We start from the raw sequence: 19,322 nt of genomic DNA, 5'->3' as shown, positions 1-19,322 counted from the left end.
GGGACCTCACATTCCAGATTCCTATGCAGTATTGTTCTTTACAGCATTGGACTTTACTTCCATCCCCAGTCACATCCACAACTGGGTGTTGTTTTTGCTTTGGCTCCGTCTCTTCATTTCTGGAATTATTTCTCCAGTCGTCTCCAATGGTATATTGGGCACCTACCAACCTGGGGAGTTCATCTTTCAATGTCCTATCTTTTTCTCTTTTCATACTGTTCATGGGGTTCTCAAGGTAAGATTACTGAAGTGGTTTGCCATTCCCTTCTCCAGTGGACCACATTTCGTCAGAACTTTTCACCATGACCTGTCCATCTTGGGTGGACCTATATGGCATGGCTCATAGTTTCATTGAGTTAGAAAAGGCTGTGGTCCATGTATCAGTTTGAGTAGTTTTCTGTGATTGTGGTTTTCATTCTTTCTGCCCTCTGATGGATAAGGATAAGAGGCTTGTGGAAGCATTCTGATGGGAGGGACAGGCTGTGGGGGAATCTGGGTCTTGCTTTGATGGCCATGCTCAGTAAATCTTTAATCTAATTTTCTGTTGATGGGAGCGGCTGTGTTCCCTCCCTGTTGTTTGTCCTGAGACCAAACTATGGTTGAGGTAATTAAGATAATGGCAGCCTCATTCAAAAGATCCCATGCACGCACTCAGTGCCTCTGACCCTGCAGCAGGCCACTGCTGACCCACGCCTCCACCGGAGACTCCTGGACACTCATGGGCAAGTCTGGGTCAGTCTCTTACGGGGTCACTGCTCCTTTCTCCTGGGTCCTGGTGTGCACAAGATTTTGTTTGTGCCCTCTAAGAGTCTGTTTCCTCAGTCCTATGTAAGTTCTGGCATCTCTGTGGTAGGGTTAATAGTGACCTCTTCCAAGAGGGCTTATGTCATACCCAGGTCTGCTGCACCTAGAGCCCCTGCCCCTGCGGCAGGCCATTGCTGACCAATACCTCCACAGGAGACACTCTAACACAGTTCTAGCTCATTCTCTGGGGTCTCTGAGTCCTGGTGCGCACTAGGTTTGTTTGAGCCCTCTGAGTGTGTCTGGGGGGTATGGGGTTTGATTCTAAATGTGATTTTTCCCCTCCTACCATCTTCCTGGGGCTTCTCCTTTGCCCTTGGATGTAGGATATCTTTTTTTGGTGGGATCCAACATTCTTCTTTTGACTGTTGTTCAGCAAAGGGTTGTAATTTTGGAGTTCTTGCAGAAGATGAGCTCATGTCCTTTTGCACTGCCATCTTGAATTCACACATCATAATGAAATTGTAGAAAACCAATGACATTAAGAAAAATTTAAAAAGTAGCTGAAGGAAAAGATAACCATTGAAGTAGCAAGAATTAGGCTAACAGATGACTTCTCAACAATATAAATCAAAAGATAGTGAAATAATATCTGCAATATGAAATGAAATAAAAACAAAGGAAAAAGCCTGTCAACCTAGAATTTTATGCCCAGTGAAAATATCTTTGAAGAATGATGGTGGAAATAAAGATATTTTAAACAAAAACAGATTGTTATCAACATTGATTAAAGATAATTTAAACCAGCTTCATTCAGTAGAAGTTTTTGTAATGATAGAAATATTCTTTGTGCTGTTCAGTATTGTAGTTATAAGTTACATAGGACTGGTGGACTCTTGAAATGTGGCTAGTGTGATTGAGGAACTGAATTTTTCATTAATTTAAATGGTTACATGCACCTTATTAGTGCAGTCCTAAAGTATATACATCAGGTAGAATGAACCCCGGAGAAGGCAATGGCATCCCACTCCAGTTCTCCTGCCTGGAGAATCCCAGGTACAGGGGAGCCTGGTGGGCTGCCGTCTGTGGGGTTGCACAGAGTCGGACACGACTGAAGCAACTTAGCAGCAGCAGCAGCAGTGGCAGCAGAATGAACCCCACATGGTCAAAATAAAAGATATGAAGGGCTGAAAAATAAAGTGATGTATATTTAGAAAATGAGAAGGAACAAGGACTATAGAACAGTAAAAATTATCTAATGGATTAAAAAACAAGACAATAGCAGAATGGAAATGAATAGGATTCTAGATTCTGGGGTCCTTGTCTAGAAGGAGGGTAAATTTTAAAAAAATATGTGGAAAACTTTAAATATATAAAAGGAAAAGAAAGAGTATGATGAACCCCACATATTCATTACCTAACTTCACCAGTGATCAACTCATGGCTAATCTGGTTCCACATACATCTCTCAATTAATTTATAACAAATTTCAAGTATCACATCATTTAATCTGTAAATATTTGTTTTTAATCCTAAAATGTTATAAACTTAAACTAAATATCATTGTCAGATCCAGACAGTTTCTTATTATCAATATTAATATCTTAATACACATTTAAGCACTGTTTCTTAATATCAGTACACATTTAAGCAGTGTTTCAAATCTCCAAATGATCTTTTAAATTTATTTTATTATTTTGTATAGTGATAATTTAATTGTTAATGTGTAAGTTCTGACAAAACTGTATGTTTATTTAAACATTTTTATTTTTTTTTATTTATTTTTTATTGAAAACATTTATTTAGATATAGATTTTTAACATATATCACAAGGAAAATGTTACTTAAGGAAATTTGTTTATTCCTAAAAACTTCTTGATTAAATCTAAATCTATAAAATCTTGTTTTTAACTTGGAATCATTGTCTTCCATGTTTTTCAACATAATCTGTTTGATCAAATTTTGTTGGTGATACAGCATTTCTTTTTTAAAAAAATTAATTAATTTATTTAAAATATAAATTTATTTATTTTAATTGGAGGTTAATTACTTTACAATATTGTATTGGTTTTCCCATACATCAACATGAATCTGCCACAGGTATACATGTGTTCCCCATCCTGAACCCCCCTCCCACCTCCCTCCCCATACCATCCCTCTGGGTCGTCCCAGTGCACCAGCCCCAGGCATCCAGTATCATGCATTGAACCTGGACTGGTGACTCATTTCATATATGATATTATACAAGTTTCAATGCCATTCTCCCAAATCATCCCACCCTTTCCCTCTCCCGCAGAGTCCAAAAGACTGTTCTATACATCTGTGTCTCTTTTGCTGTCTCACATACAGGGTTATCGTTACCATATTTCTAAATTCCATATATATGCGTTAGTATACTGTATTGGTGTTTTTCTTTCTGGCTTACTTCACTCTGGATAATAGACTCCAGTTTCATCCACCTCATTAGAACTGATTCAAATGTATTCTTTTTAATGGCTGAGTAATACTCCATTGTGTATATGTACCACAGCTTTCTTATCCATTCATCTGCTGATGGACATCTAGGTTGCTTCCATGTCCTGGCTATTGTAAACAGTGCTGCGATGAACATTGGGGTACACATGTCTCTTTCAATTCTGGTTTCCTCAGTGTATATGCCCAGCAGTGGGATTGCTGGGTCATAAGGCAGTTCTATTTCCAGTTTTTTAAGGAATCTCCACACTGTTCTCTATAGTGGCTGGACTAGTTTGCATTCCCACCAGCAGTGTAAGAGGGTCCCCTTTTCTCCACACCCTCTCCAGCATTTATTGCTTGTAGACTTTTGGATCGCAGCCATTCTGACTGGTGTGAAATGGTACCTCATAGTGGTTTTGATTTGCATTTCTCTGATAATGAGTGATGTTGAGCATCTTTTCATGTGTTTGTTAGCCATCTGTATGTCTTCTTTGGAGAAATGTCTATTTAGTTCTTTGGCCCATTTTTTGATTGGGTCATTTAGTCATTTATTTTTCTGGAATTGAGCTGCAGGAGTTGCTTGTGTATTTTTGAGATTAGTTGTTTGTCAGTTGCTCCATTTGCCATTATTTTCTCCCATTCTGAAGGCTGTCTTTTTAAATTTATATTAAATTTAGGGCAGTTTTAGCTGCACAGCAAAATTTAGGGGCAAATAGAAAGGTTTCTCATACACCATATTTCCCCATACATGTATAACCTCTGCCATTGCCAGTATCCCCCACCAGAGTAGTACACTGTTACAATTGAACCTGCATTAACACATCATAGTCCATAGTTTACATTGTGGTTCATTCTTTGCTAAGTTGCTAAGTTGCCTCAGTCATGTCCGACTCTGTGCGGCCTCAGAGACGGAAGCCCACCAGGCTCCCCCGACCCTGGGATTCTCCAGGCAAGAACACTGGAGTGGGTTGCCATTTCCTTCTCCAATGCATGAAAGGGAAAAGTGAAAGGGAAGTCACTCAGTCGTGTCTGACTCTTCGCGACCCCATGGACTACAGCCTACCAGGCTCCTCCATCCATGGGATTTTCCAGGCAAGAGTACTGGAGTGGGGTGCCATTGCCTTCTCCGGGTTCATTCTTGGTGGTGTGCATTCTGTGGATTTGGAAAAATGTATAGTGACAAGTTTGAGCATTCTTTGGCATTGCCTTTCTTTGGGATTGGAATGAAAACTGACTTGATGGACGTGAGTCTGAGTGAACTCCGGGAGTTGGTGATGGACAGACAGGGAGGCCTGGCGTGCTGCGATTCATGGGGTCGCAAAGAGTCGGACACGACTGAGCGACTGAACTGAACTGAACTGATAGTGACAAGTATCCATCACTAATGGTATCATGCAAATAGTTGTTCAGTGCCCTAAAAAAATGATTTTTAAAAATTTACATTTAGTTTCTTCAGACTGTATCCAGAGTCCACACATTGCATTTGATTGATGTGTTGGTTGGATCTTCTAAACTCTGTAGGTTTTGGGGGAAGGGGGAACTAAAGATTTTGACTACCTGTAGACTTTAATACCTGGAGAAGGCAATGGCAGCCCACTCTAGTACCCCTGATTGGAAAATCCCATGGACAGAGGAGCCTGGTAGGCTGCAGTCCATGGGGTCGCTAAAAGTTGGGCAGGACTGAGCGACTTCACTTTCCCTTTTCACTTTCATGCATTGCAGAAGGAAATGGCAACCCACTCCAGTGTTCTTGCCTGGAGAATCCAAGGGATGGCGGAGCCTGGTGGGCTGCCATCTCTGGGGTCGCACAGAGTTGGACACGACTGAAGTGACTTAGTAGCAGAATTTAATACATGGTATGATATCTAGGGAACCACTAAAGAAAGAGAGGATGTAACTTCCAAATCAGTAGATGAAATAGATAGAATGTTAGAAAAAAAAAAATCAATCTGAAAGAAGACAAGAAAGAACAGAAACTGAACAGAGAATAGTGGAAAGCATACAATAAGATGCTAGATTTAAACCTAGGTAGATGGCACCCCATTCCAGTACTCTTGCCTGGAAAATCCCATGGACGGAGGAGCCTGGTAGGCTGCAGTCCATGTCGGACACGACTGAGCGACTTCACTTTGACTTTTCACTTTCATGCATTGGAGAAGGAAATGGCAACCCACTCCAGTGTTCTTGCCTGGAGAATCCCAGGGATGGGGGAGCTTGGTGGGCTGCTATCTCTGGGGTTGCACAGAGTCGGACACGACTGAAGCGACTTAGCAGCAGCAGCAGATAGTACTTAAAGGTAGAAATGTCCAAATGTTTACACAGGTATCATCCTAGCACAAGGCACTATCAGCCTGAAATATTTTCATAACTAGTATTCCTGTCTCAGTTCTTCCCACCTTCTATGTATTTCCCACGTGACATGAGTTGTTGTTGTTCAGTCACTCAGTCATGTCTCTTTGTGACCCCATAGACTGCAACACGCTAGGCTTCCCTGTCCTTCACTATCTCTTGGAGTTTGCTCAAACTCATGTGCATTGAGTTGATGATGCCATCCAACCATCTCCTGCTCTGTTGACCCCCTTTCCTCCTGCCCTCAGTCTTTCCCAGCCATCAGTGTCTTTCCAGTGAGTTGGGTCTTTGCATCAGTCAGGTGGCCAAAGCATTGGAGCTTCAGCATCAATCCTTCCAATGAATATCCAGGCTTGATTTCCATTAGGATTGACTGGTTTCATCTCCTTGCTCTCCAAGGGTCTCTTAGGAGTCTTCTCCAGCACCACAGTTCGAAATCTTTGACGCTCAGCCTTCTTTATGGTCCAACTCTCACATCTGTACATGTGTAGTTTTTTAAAAAACTAATTCAATCACATCACAACCCTTAAGTTTAAAACATTCTAATACCTTCCTAGTAAACCGAATACAATCCAGACTCCTTAATAGTGCCTATAAGGCCCTACATGAAGTGGCCCATTCATACCTTTGTGATTGCATATCCTACTCTTCTACTTTTATCTCAGGGCTTGTATATTGGGTTGGCTAAAAAGTTCATTTTGCTTTCATGTAACATCTTATAGAAAAACTTGAGTGAACTTTTTGGCCAACCCAGTGCTTGGCCTCTCTCTGGATCACCAGGAACAGTCAGAATTCTTAGCTTTAAGCACCAGAAACCGCCTCTGGTGAATTTTATAGGAAAGGAATACATCACAGAAAGAAACTCCTATCGTTACTGTGATTGGACTCTGCTGACGCTCTTGTCATAATGGATTCTATGTACTTCCTGCTTTTTTAATGGCACTGTCACCTAAGTTAAATTCCAGCTTAGATACTTCTCTTTTGGAGAGGAGATCATATGACTGTATCCCAGTTGCAAGGAAAGCTGGGAAAGCAGTTAACTAGCTTCAGTAATGGGTGGAGATTTCTTCTTTCAAGACTGATGAGGAGAATTCCCTAGATGTTGAGCAGTTTAAAGATTGTTATATCCATCATGGTGCTTTTCTCTGGGATCCTTCCTTGTTTTGCCTCTTCCTTAATTTGTGTCTCTACTTGCATGTCACCTCCTCAAGGAGGCCTGTCCTTAGACTTTTCTTAAATGGCAATTCTCTGTCCCTAATCCAGTACTTTCCATTGTCTTCAGTTCAGTTCAGTTCAATTCAGTCGCTCAGTCGTGTCCGATTTTTTGCGACCCCATGAATCGCAGCACGCCAGGCCTCCCTGTCCATCACCAACTCCCAGAGTTCACTCAGACTCACGTCCATCAAGTCGGTGATGCCATCCAGCTATCTTATCCTCTGTCGTCCCCTTCTCCTCCTGCCCCCAATCCCTCCCAGCATCACAGTCTTTTCCAATGAGTCAACTCTTCGCATGTACTGGAGTTTCAGCTTCAGCATCATTCCTTCCAAAGAGCACCCAGGACCAATCTCCTTTAGAATGGACTGATTGGATCTCCTTGCAGTCCAAGGGACTCTCAAGAGTCTTCTCCAACACCACAGTTCAAAGCATCAGTTCTTCAGCACTCAGCTTTCTTCACAGTCCAACTCTCACATCCATACATGACTACTGGAAAAACCATAGCCTTGACTAGATGGACCTTTGTTGTCAAAGTAATGTCTCTGCTTTTGAATATGCCATCTAGGTTGGTCATAACTTTCCTTCCAAGGAGTAAGCGTCTTTTAATTTCATGGCTGCAATCACCATCTGCAGTGATTTTGGAGCCCCAAAAATAAAGTCTGACACTGTTTCCACTCTTTCCCCATCTATTTCCCATGAAGTGATGGGACCAGATGCCATGATATTACTTTTCTGAATGTTGAGCTTTAAGCCAACTTTTTCACTGTCCTCTTTCACTTTCATCAAGAGGCTTTTTTAGTTCCTCTTCACTTTCTGCCATAAGGGTGGTGTCATCTGCATATCTGAGGTTGAAATATTGATATTTCTCCTGGCAATTTTGATTCCAGCTTGTGCTTCTTCCAGCCCAGCGTTTCTCATGATGTACTCTGCATAGGAGTTAAATAAGCAGGGTGACAATACACAGCCTTGATGTACTCCTTTTCCTATTTGGAACCAGTGTATTGTTCCATGTCCAGTTCTAACTGTTGCTTCCTGACCTGCATACAGGTTCCTCAAGAGGCAGATCAGGTGGTCTGGTATTCCCATCTCTTGAAGAATTTTCCACAGTTTATTGTGATCCACAGAGTCAAAGGCTTTGGCATAGTCAATAAAGCAGAAATAGATACTTTTCTGGAACTCTCTTGCTTTTTTGATGGTCCAGCAGATGTTGGCAATTTGATCTCTGGTTCCTCTGCCTTTTCTAAAACCAGTTTGAACATCAGGAAGTTCACGGTTCACATATTGCTGAAGCCAGGCTTGGAGGGTTTAGAGCATTACTTTACTAGTGTGTGAGATGAGTGCAATTGTGTGGTAGTTTGAACATTCTTGGCATTGCCTTTCTTTGGGATTGGAATGAAAACTGACCTTTTCCAGTCCTGTGGCCACTGCTGAGTTTTCCAAGTTTGCTGGCATATTGAGTGCAGCACTTTCACAGCATCATCTTTCAGGATTTGGAATAGCTCAACTGGAATTCCATCACCTCCACTAGCTTTGTTCGTACTGATGCTTTCTAAGGCCCACTTGACTTCACATTCCAGGTTGTCTGGCTCTAGGTGAGTGATCACACCATCGTGATTATCTTGGTCATGAAGATCATTTTTGTACAGTTCTTCTGTGTATTCTTGCCACCTCTTCTTAATATCTTCTGCTTTTGTTAGGTCCCTACCATTTCTGTCCTTTATCAAGCCCATCTTTGCATAAATGTTCCCTTGGTATCTCTAATTTTCTTGAAGAGATCTCTAGTCTTTCCCATTCTGTTGTTTTCCTCTATTTCTTTGCATTGATCTCTGAGGAAGGCTTTCTTATATCTCCTTGCTATTCTTTGGAATTCTGCATTCAGATGCTTATATCTTTCCTTTTCTCCTTTGCTTTTCTCTTCTCTTCCTTTCACAGCTATTTGTAAGGCTCCCCAGACAGCCATTTAGCTTTTTTGCATTTCTTTTCCATGGGGATGGTCTTGACCCCTGTCTCCTGTATAATGTCTCCATTTTCTTATCCTGCCTTATATTTTCTTCTTAGCAGTCATCACTACTACTTTAACTGATTGGTTGATTGATTAACTGCCAGGCTCTCCCTTTACTACAAAAGCTCTGTGGGTTAGGGACTTGTCTGTTTTTGTTTGCCTTTCTGTTGGAAGATAGTGTATGCTAAGTAAACGTTTGTTTAATGAACAAAGAGGAAGTGTACAGATTATGGCATAAATTACTGATAAAAATGGAAAGGTAGAATTGTTGAGGAGTTAGCTCATTTAAGAAAAAGCTTATTGGGGAAGAGGAATGTTAGAAATGGGTTGGTTGAATATACAATGGATTAATGACAATCTCTTTAACAAGTGGTGCTGGGAAAACTGGTCAACCACTTGTAAAAGAATGAAACTAGACCACTTTCTAACACCATACACAAAAATAAACTCAAAATGGATTAAAGATCTAAACGTAAGACCAGAAACTATAAAACTCCTGGAGGAGAACATAGGCAAAACACTCTCCGACATACATCACAGCAGGATCCTCTATGACCCACCTCCCAGAATATTGGAAATAAAGGCAAAAATAAACAAATGGGACCTAATTAAACTTAAAAGCTTCTGCACAACAAAGGAAATGATAAGCAAGATGAAAAGACAGCCTTCAGAATGGGAGAAAATAATAGCTAATGAAGCAACTGACAAACAACTAAACTCAAAAATATACAAGCAACTCCTACAGCTCAATTCCAGAAAAATAAATGACCCAATCAAAAAATGGGCCAAAGAACTAAATAGACATTTCTCCAAAGAAGACATACAGATGGCTAACAAACATATGAAAAGATGCTCAACATCACTCATTATCAGAGAAATGCAAATCAAAACCAGTATGAGATACCATTTCACGCCAGTCAGAATGGCTGCGATCCAAAAGTCTACAAGTAATAAATGCTGGAGAGGGTGTGGAGAAAAGGGAACCCTCTTACACTGCTGGTGGGAATGCAAACTAGCACAGCCACTATGGAGAACAGTGTGGAGATTCCTTAAAAAACTGGAAATAGAACTGCCTTATGACCCAGCAATCCCACTGCTGGGCATATACACTGAGGAAACCAGAATTGAAAGAGACATGTGTACCCCAATGTTCATCACAGCACTGTTTACAATAGCCAGGACATGGAAGCAACCTAGATGTCCATCAGCAGATGAATGGATAAGAAAGCTGTGGTACATATACACAATGGAGTATTACTCAGCCATTAAAAAGAATACATTTGAATCAGTTCTAATGAGGTGGATGAAACTGGAGTCTATTATCCAGAGTGAAGTAAGCCAGAAAGAAAAACACCAATACAGTATACTAACGCATATATATGGAATTTAGAAAGATGGTAACAATAACGCTGTATACGAGACAGCAAAAGAGACACTGATATATAGAACAGTCTTTTGGACTCTGTGGGAGAGGGAGAGGGAGAGGGTGGGATGATTTGGGAGAATGGCACTGAAACATGTATAATATCATATATGAAACGAGTCGCCAGTCCAGGTTCGATGCACGATACTGGATGCTTGGGGCTGGTGCACTAGGACGACCCAGGGGGACGGTATGGGGAGGGAGGAGGGAGGAGGGAGGAGGGTTCAGGATGGGGAACACATGTATATCTGTGGCGGATTCATTTTGATATATGGCAAAATCAATACAATATTGTAAAGTTAAAAATAAAAAATTAAAAAAAAGAAATGGGTTGGTTGAAATCTGGGATTTGGAGAAAAGGGTCATGACCAGTGCAAATGGGAAATATGAGGTCTGGAATAAGGTGGGCTTGTATGGAATGAGGAAGAACTATTAGATTCTGATGACTGTTGGAGGTTATTAAATGGAAGGTTAGAAAACTGGATGAAATGAATGTATGAGGTTGAAGTAGTTGATACACGAACTTAAACTGTAGGTTGAAATTTCGACTTGATTGCTACAGAGTAAAAGTTTACTCATTTTTTTAAATTAAAAATAAAATAGTATTTTCACATAGCTGAGTACTGTGCTGCTGTAAAACAATTTGATTTATACCTTTTTTTTTTTCCAGATTCCACATACAAGTGATATCACATGATACTTGTCTTTTTCTGTCTGACTTACTTCACTGTGTATAATCTCTGGGTGCACCCATGTTGTTGCATATGGCATTATTTCATTCCTTTTTTATGACTGAGGAATCTATTATGTGTGTATTGTTTCACATCATGGTTTTCTCTGGATGTATGCCTAGGAATTATTGATATTTTTACTTTGACAGCATTTGATATATATTGTAGGGTAAAATCCATAAGTTTTATGCTTATGTGTGTGCTTGCTCAGTCACTTCAGTTGTGTCTGACTTGTGACTCCATGGACTGTAACCTGCCAGGTTACTCTGCCCATGGATTATCCTGGCAAGAATATTGTAGTGGGTTGCCATTTCCTTCTCCAGGGGATCTTCCTGACCCAGGGACTGAGCCTGCAGTTCCTGTTATTGGCAGGCAGATTCTTCACTGTTGAGCCACCTGGGAAGCCCTTTATGTTTATATATTAGGAGGCAATAGAGATACTAGCGTACAATTCAAAGAAACGAAGCAAAAAAACCTGACAGTGATAAGTTGAATTATAAATGCCAGTATGAATTTATGATTTAAAATATTTATTTCTTAATTCTACCTAAATATATATTTCTTTCTTAGCTCTGCCCATGGGAAAGACCTAGAAAAAGTGTGTCCCTTTGGTAAAAATGAGTACTGCTCTTGCTCCAGTTTTGGTCTTTAAATACTTCTACCTAGGATCCAAAGCTCCTCAAGAAATGACTGATTCCAGGATTGTGGCGGAAACATGCACAGTGCAACTGGAACATGTTTTGCCAGAAGTGGGAAAACTTTCACAGACACGAAAGCCAACCCGAAGAAGCCCTTGGCCACAACTGAGACAGATTGAAATGAAAAAGAATAAGGAGAGTAATGTATAGAAACAAAAAAACACCCCAGAATAAATGGAAATGGTGTTTATACCTGTTCTTGACTCTGAGAATCAGTAAACATTTGAACTGCCTTTTTAGTAGAAACTATATTATAGTTAATGAGGAATGCCAGATAGTAAATATAGAAAGAATTATAGAATTGGAAATCACAATTTGTTACAACCTGTTATGGAGTAATTGACTTGGGCCAGGATCATTAATGGATTATAAAAGTGTTAGTCAAAAGGTTCATTGGTAATTGAATATTCACATGGAGCCAAAGCAAATCCACAGAGTTCTGGTTGGTCTTGAAGTAATATGATAAAACTTGACACATACACAATATCGTTATGCTTTCTGTTGATGGATATTTAGTTTGCTTCCATGTCCTAGCTGTTGTAAATAATGCTGCAGTGAACATGGGGATGCATCAATTTACTTAGAATAAAACTAATTTTGGAGAAGGAAATGGCAACCCACACCAGTATTCTTGCCTGGAAAATCCCATGGACAGAGGAGTCTGGCGGGCTACAGTCCTTGGGATCGCCAAGAGTTGAACACGACTTAGCAACTAAACCACCACCAAAACTAATTTAGAGGTGTAACAACCAGATGTAGTGTTTGTCAGCTTTAAAGTACATTTGTTTTTAGAAGGGAGCAGGAGGAAGCAAGATGGCCAACTTTTAATTTAGAACGTGGGTGATGGGCACATGGGTAGGTGTGTGTGTGTACACACACACACACACACACACACACACACACACATATATATATATATACACACATATAGTTTTCTATATTTGAAAATTTTTGTAATAAAAACTTTTAAAATATTTTTCTGTTGATACTTAAATCACTTGTAGTTTCTTTTCTTTTTTCTATTACAAAAAGTATTTCTATACACGTTCTCATACATGTTGCTCTCTTTGTACACATGCTGTAAAATATACAAGGAAATAGGCTAGCTTCCTAGCAGTGGAATCCCTGCAGCAGTGGGTAGGTGCTTCTTCAGCTCGACTAGATACTGATGAATTGTTCTTCAAAATGATTGTACTGATGAGAAAGAGGTCATGAAATGTACGTCTTTTCTACTAGATGATGAGTTCTTTGAGGGTAGAGACTCACATACATTTGTGTGTTTAGTCGCTAAGTTGTATCGGACTCTTTGCAACCCCATGGACTGTAGCCTGCTAGACTCCTTTGTCCATGGCATTTTCCAGGCAAGAATCCTGGAATGTGTTGCCATTTGCTAACTCCAGGGGATCTTCCCAACCCAGGGATGGAACCCGAGTGTCTTGTGTCTTCTGTATTGGCGGAAGCCCCCTAGAGACTCACGTATAGAAATATTTAAATTGAATGAAATTGTATTTTAGGGAGATTGCCTGGCAGCAGGATGGAGAAACCAGAGTTAGGTCAGCTAAGAGGCTATTGTGATGTTTAAAGTATGAAGCTGTGAGTGTATAGGAGTAGAGGTAGTGGAGGGGAAGGAAGGAAATAGAAATCTTGGAAAGAAAGGATCGAAGTGTATGCATTCTTATTGTTGGATGTTGATGCTTCACTCTTGTGCCTTACAACAGCCAGCAGTTGGTTGGTTCCACTTTATAGTAAACAGGTATGTTATGCTTTCCTGGTTAATTCAAAACTGTGTACTGGTCCAGGTCTAATAGAGTTTTACCCTTATCTCCATTCTATGCTCATACTCATTTTCAAGCCTCAGTCTCTTTCTGGGATAAATACATGTGATTTAAAAGAGACTAGTAGTTGAATGAGGTAAAGGGACAGTGAGTTGCAAAGATGAAGTAGAGTCCAAAGTAGAATCTATGGATGTTTCATCCCCAAATCAGTTTGTGAAGTCTTACAAGGACTAAGGCTATATCTTCCTATAGTTTTTAGAAGGAAAGTCTATCTAGTCTCATAATGGAAAATTCATCGCATGCAGTTTTTCTAAAAGAATGCCATATATATAAAAAAAACATATACATGTTTATATATATATTTTTCCAGTTTTATTAAGATATAATTGATATACTGCATTATATAAATTTTAAGGTGTACAGCATAATGATTTGACTTATATACATCATGAAGTGATTACCACAGTAAATTTTAGTGAATGTCCACCATCTCATATAGATACAAAATTTTGTGGTGAGAACTCTTAGGATTTATTCCCTTCACAACTTTTATATATAACATACAGAAGTGTTGGAGAAGGAAATGGCAACCCACTTCAATATTCTTGCCTGCAGAATCCCATGGACAGAGGAGCCTGGTGGCTACAGTCTTATCGGATTGCAAGAGTTGGACACGACTGAGTGACTAAGCACACATGCAGCAGTGTTTTTTAATTATATTAATCATGTTGCACATTACACCCCAGTACTTACTTACAACTTCTTATAACTGGAAGTTTGTACCTTTTGATTATTTTCATCCAACCCCTTCTCCTCACCCCGTACCTCGGGTTACAACAAATCTGTTTCCTTGAGTTTGTTTTGAGGTGTAATTGACCTACAACACTACAGTAGAATGTGGTGTATAGATGCCCAAAGGTGAGGAAAAGAGCTATTAATATATTCTGTATTTTTTAGTCTCTATTTGAATAGAAAACTGTTACACCTTTAAAGGTTGGAACCTTGAGAATGGGCTATCCTGTATATTTTTCCTTTTTTTTGCTACATTGTAAGGCATGTGGGACCTTAGTTCCCTGACCAGGGATCGAACCCATGCCACTTGCAGTGGAAGTGCAATCCTAACCTGGACTGCAGGGGCGTCCCTGCAGGCAATATTCTTAACCTGTAGCAAAAGCAATAGAATACAGAGGTGAAGGTAAAAGAAACAGATCCAATATGGAGTCAGATTTGTTTTCCTCTATTACGGTATCTTGTATTTACGAGTGTGGGTGGGAAAGGGGCTGGGCAAAATCTGTATTTAAGCTCTGTGGGGGTTGTGTGGGATTTTATTATACTATTGTGTCTATTTTTATATATGCTCAAAATTATCCAAAAAAGTAAAAAAATACAAAGACTACAATATTCCTTTATGATATATATTAATTTAACTATTTGTGGTAAGGCATTTCAGTGTTTTCCAATTTTAAATAACACTACTAAATATACATTGATATTTCACATAGTTTTCTTGTGATTTCTATGAGTGGAATTACCAGGTCAAAGTGTGAACATTTTAAAAGCTTTAGATATACACATAGTGTTAAATTTCTTGATGAAAAACTAGAAGAATTTTATTGGGTTTATAATTGTACTCATTGAGCATGGGGGTGATATTGCACATTTTATTCTAAAATTTTGAATGAGACAAAGTTTATTATTAAGTATATTATAGTAGGCTTACATTTTCTAAGTGTTTTAATTCATTTTCTTTTTTGAGTGTTAATAACAGTTCACATGGAACTAATACTTCAGTTTTATAGAGAGTTTTCATGTCCAGTAAAAGCTGTAATTCTCACAATAGCTTTTTGAACTATGAATTCCGTTCAGTTCAGTCACTCAGTGGTTTCTGCCTCTTTGTGACCCCATGGATTGCAGCACGCCAGGCTTCCCTGTCCATCATCAACTCCTGGAGCTTGCTCAAACTCAATGGCCATCAAGTCGGTGATGCCATCCAACCATCTCATCCTCTGTCATCCCCTTCTCCTCCTGCCTTCAATCTTTCCCAGCATCAGGGTCTTTTCTTTTTTTGTGTACATGCTTTATTTGTTAAAATGCCATTAGATTATTCCTCAGGATAAGAGCAAAGGTCATCCCCTGCAGAAACTTAGGATCTATGTACAGCATTTTACAGAATAGAAGACAACACTTAAGCTGAAGCCTGCATGCTGACCAGAGAAGGGTGTCATGAGCGGACTCAGCAAAGAAAGGAAGTCAGGCAGAGAAGGGAACGTGCCATCTGAATCAAACTTCGGCCACCATCAGGGCAAGTCTTGTGGTGGTCACAGATTGGAGGCTGTTTTTGAAAGGATCGAGTACCACACAGGGGTTCTATGTGTCTTCACAGCTAGACCCAGGCTGAGGTGCCATTAGGTCAATGTCACTCAAATTTCTGGCCAGCCACACTCTTGCAGCAAAGAGTCCCAAATTGAGAATCGAGTTCCTCTGGAAGTCATTCCTGTCGATGCCAAAGCGGTAGATGCCCTGAAGCCAGTCTCCCAATGTTGTCTGGAATTTGGGGAGCTTCATTTGCTGAGGCCGCAGCAGTCACGCCAGCCCCACTGAAAGCCATAGTAGCACCTCCGCTCTCCGTAAGAACTCTCAGTTAAGTTCAGTCACTCAGTCGTGTCCAACTCTTTGCGACCCCATGGACTACATAGCATGCCAGGTTTCTCTGTCCATCACTAACTCCTGGAGCTTACTCAAACTCATGTCGGTTGAGTCAGTGATACCATCCAACCATCTCATCTTCTGTCGTCCCCTTCTCCTCCTGCCTTCAATCTTTCCCAGCATCAGGTCTTTTCAAATGAGTCAGTTCTTCCCATCAGGTGGCCAAAGTATTGGAGTTTCAGCTTCAGCATCAGTCATTCCAATGAATAGGCAGGACTGATTTCCTTTAGGATGGACTGGATTGATCTCCTTGCAGTCCAAGGGACTCTTAAGAGTCTTCTCCACATCACAGTTCAAAAGCATCAATTCTTCAGCACTCAGCTTTCTTTATGGTCCAACTCTCACATCCATACATGACTACTGGAAAAACCATAGCTTTGACTAGATGGACCTTTGTTGGCAAAGTAATGTCTCAGGTTTTTACTATGCTGTCTAGGTTGTTCATAGCTTTTCCTTCAAGTAGCAAGCATCTTTTAATTTCATGGCTGCAGTCACCATCTGCAGTGATTTTGGAGGCCAGGAAAATTGTTTGTCACAGTTTCCATTGTTTCCCCATCTGTTTGCCATGAAGTGATAGGACCGGATGCTATGATTTTTGTTTTTGAATGTTGAGTTTTATGCCAGCTTTGTCACTGCTCTTTCACTTTCATCAAGAGGCTCTCTAGTTCTGTTTGCTTTCTGCCATAAGGGTGGTGTCATCTGCATATCTGAGGTTATTGATATTTCTCCTGGCAATCTTGATTCCAGCTTGTGCTTCATCCACCTTGGCATTTCACATGATGTACCCTGCATATAAGTTAAATAAGCAGGGTGACAATATACAGCCTTGACGTACTCCTTTCCCAATTTGGAGCCAGTCTCTTGTTCCATGTCTGGTTCTAACTGTTATTTCTTGACCTGTATACAGGTTTCTCAGGTGGCAGGTAAGGTGGTCTGACATTCCTGTCTCTTGAAGAATATTCCAGTTTGTTGTGATACTCACAGTCAAAGGCTTTAGTGTAGTCAAAGAAGCAGAAATAGATGTTTTTCTAAAATTCTCTTGCTTTTTCTATGATCAAATGGATGTTGGCAATTTGATCTCTGGTTCCTGTGCCTTTTCTAAATCCAGCTTGAACATCTGGAAGTTCTTGGTTCACGTACTGTTGAAGTCTAGCTTGGAGAATTTTGAGCATTACTTTGCTAGCGTGTAAGATGAATGCAATTGTGTGGTAGTTTGAATATTCTTTGACATTGCTTTTCTTTGGGTTTGGAATGAAAACTGACCTTTTCCAGTCCTGTGGCTACTGTTAAACTATGAATTACAGAAATTCAAAACAAATTACTGGTAGTAAGTTCTGTTACCACTAGATGGCCCTCTCAGCAGGTACTTTTGAGCAAAAGTAGCTAGTTCAGTAAGTTCACTTTCACTTTTCACTTTCATGCATTGGAGAAAGAAATGGCAACCCACTCCAGTGTTCTTGCCTGGAGAGTCCCAGGGACGGGGGTGCCTGGTGGGCTGCTGTCTCTGGGGTCGCACAGAGTCGGACACGACTGAAGTGACTTAGCACTCACTATAGATCTTATTAACATACATTTTAATTGGATTTTAAAAATGGTTTATATCAGATTATGATAAGCTGTTTTAGAAATAGTAGAGAAATTCAAGAGGGAATTTTTTGCAGTGGATTTTGTTTTGTTTTCTTCTCAAGAAGAAGAGAGTTTTAAACTAAATGGCATTCAGTACCATACACATATATATTTTCAGTAAATATTTTAAACCTTCATTAAAATTTATTGAATTGAATTAGGCTTCTCCATTTGCTTGTGGGAAAGATATTTGCCACTTTGCCAAAGCAAAAAAGCAGTCTTTTCTGCTAAGTCTTTAAGTGGTTTTATATAAATCTAACTCTTTATCTCTGAGGATTTAATATATAGATAATGAAGTAAGTAAACTGATGGCTTGATGTGGAGCTATGGTCCCCTTGGTCAATTTTGTTGTCCTAACAAAATTGAGCTCCTCTAAGGGTCGGAATTATTCTACTGTGGTGTTCATGGTTCCTGTCTGGTGAGAAGTATGAGTGAAATTGCTATATTTTAGTATTTTTATCATCTTAACTTTTACTATCTTGACAAGAAAATTAGAGCATCTTTGACTTTGGTCTTACTTGATCTCACATGTATGTTCTTCTGTTGATTTTTCAATCTTATATATTCATTAGTTTTGCTTTTATAATAAATATTTTATTTTGCCTACTCTCCTAGCTTGAAATGAAAGCTATAGTTAATATTATCTGTACAACTTAAAAATCTTTGTATCTCCCTAATTTCAATATAAAGGGAAGTAGAAGGAAAGCAATTTATAATAATATGTGTATTTCAATATGTAAGTACTGGAGCAGATTACACTAGATGAAGCAGAAGGTAGTGAAATGCTTGTACCTGTACATAGAATCACTATGAATGTAATAACTGTGAAAGCTGCTTACAATATAGTATTATATTGGCGATTCAGGTACCCAAGTGGTATTGGCATTGGTGGCATCATTTTCCAAAATGGTGAAAAACTCTTAAAGTTCTGAATGAAAGATGAATTGTTGCATTCTAGAAAATTTGGGATACATTAATACTGTGGGAAAATACATTTTGTTTACTTATTATTTATTTCTAGTTTTAGATATATTCAGTGGGACCTTTGAAAGTCAGCCAACATGTGACAGTTCTTTGCCATACTGGATTGTTCCCTGCATTGCTGGACCTCTAGTATCCCTGACACTTGCCCTTTAAATGAAGGTTAAGTATTCATCCCATCCTTCCTCCCAAGTAATCCCTAAAATGCCTCCATATAGCCAAAGGGTCCATCAGGCAGTATGTGTGCTGAATGAATGCAAATTGATTTATTACTATGTAAGAAGGGGACGACAGAGGATGAGATGGCTGGATGGGATCACTGACTCGATGGACATGAGTTTGAGTGAACTTGGGGAGTTGGTGATGGACAGGGAGGCCTGGCGTGCTTACGATTCATGGGGTTGCAAAGAGTCAGACACGACTGAGTGACTGAACTGAACTGAAGACATATTTTAAAATGCATATTTGGGGGAAAGACTTATTTCATTGTAAAAGCAGGTTAATATGAAATTTTGGTCATCCATTACTATCTTTGTTAGTATGGCCAGTTTAGATTTTGCTCTGCCTCTGTAGAACAGGGGTCTTTCTTTTTTACCTTATCCACTCCAGTACTCTTGCCTG

General features: G+C 39.7%; 1 protein-coding gene across 6 annotated transcripts in view; it reads left to right on the top strand.

The window, feature by feature from the left end:
• Positions 1-19,322, top strand: part of GABPB1 (GA binding protein transcription factor subunit beta 1) — a 68,274-nt gene that overhangs the window by 15,023 nt on the left and 33,929 nt on the right. For 5 of the 6 annotated variants that reach the window (XM_025295575.3, XM_025295574.3, XM_025295573.3 and 2 more), the window contains exon 2: positions 18,742-18,863. The exons of the other annotated variant lie outside the window; for it this stretch is intronic. In XM_025295575.3, the coding sequence (XP_025151360.1) occupies positions 18,858-18,863 (6 nt within the window). In that variant the 5' untranslated portion in view covers positions 18,742-18,857. The remainder of the gene's footprint in view (positions 1-18,741; positions 18,864-19,322) is intronic. 6 annotated transcript variants of the gene reach the window in all.

This window comes from Bubalus bubalis, chromosome 11 (genome assembly GCF_019923935.1).
Source record: "Bubalus bubalis isolate 160015118507 breed Murrah chromosome 11, NDDB_SH_1, whole genome shotgun sequence".
NCBI classification, from domain to species: domain Eukaryota; kingdom Metazoa; phylum Chordata; class Mammalia; order Artiodactyla; family Bovidae; genus Bubalus; species Bubalus bubalis.
Note: the sequence above shows the minus strand (reverse complement) of the source record. Positions and strands in the feature narration are given on the sequence as shown.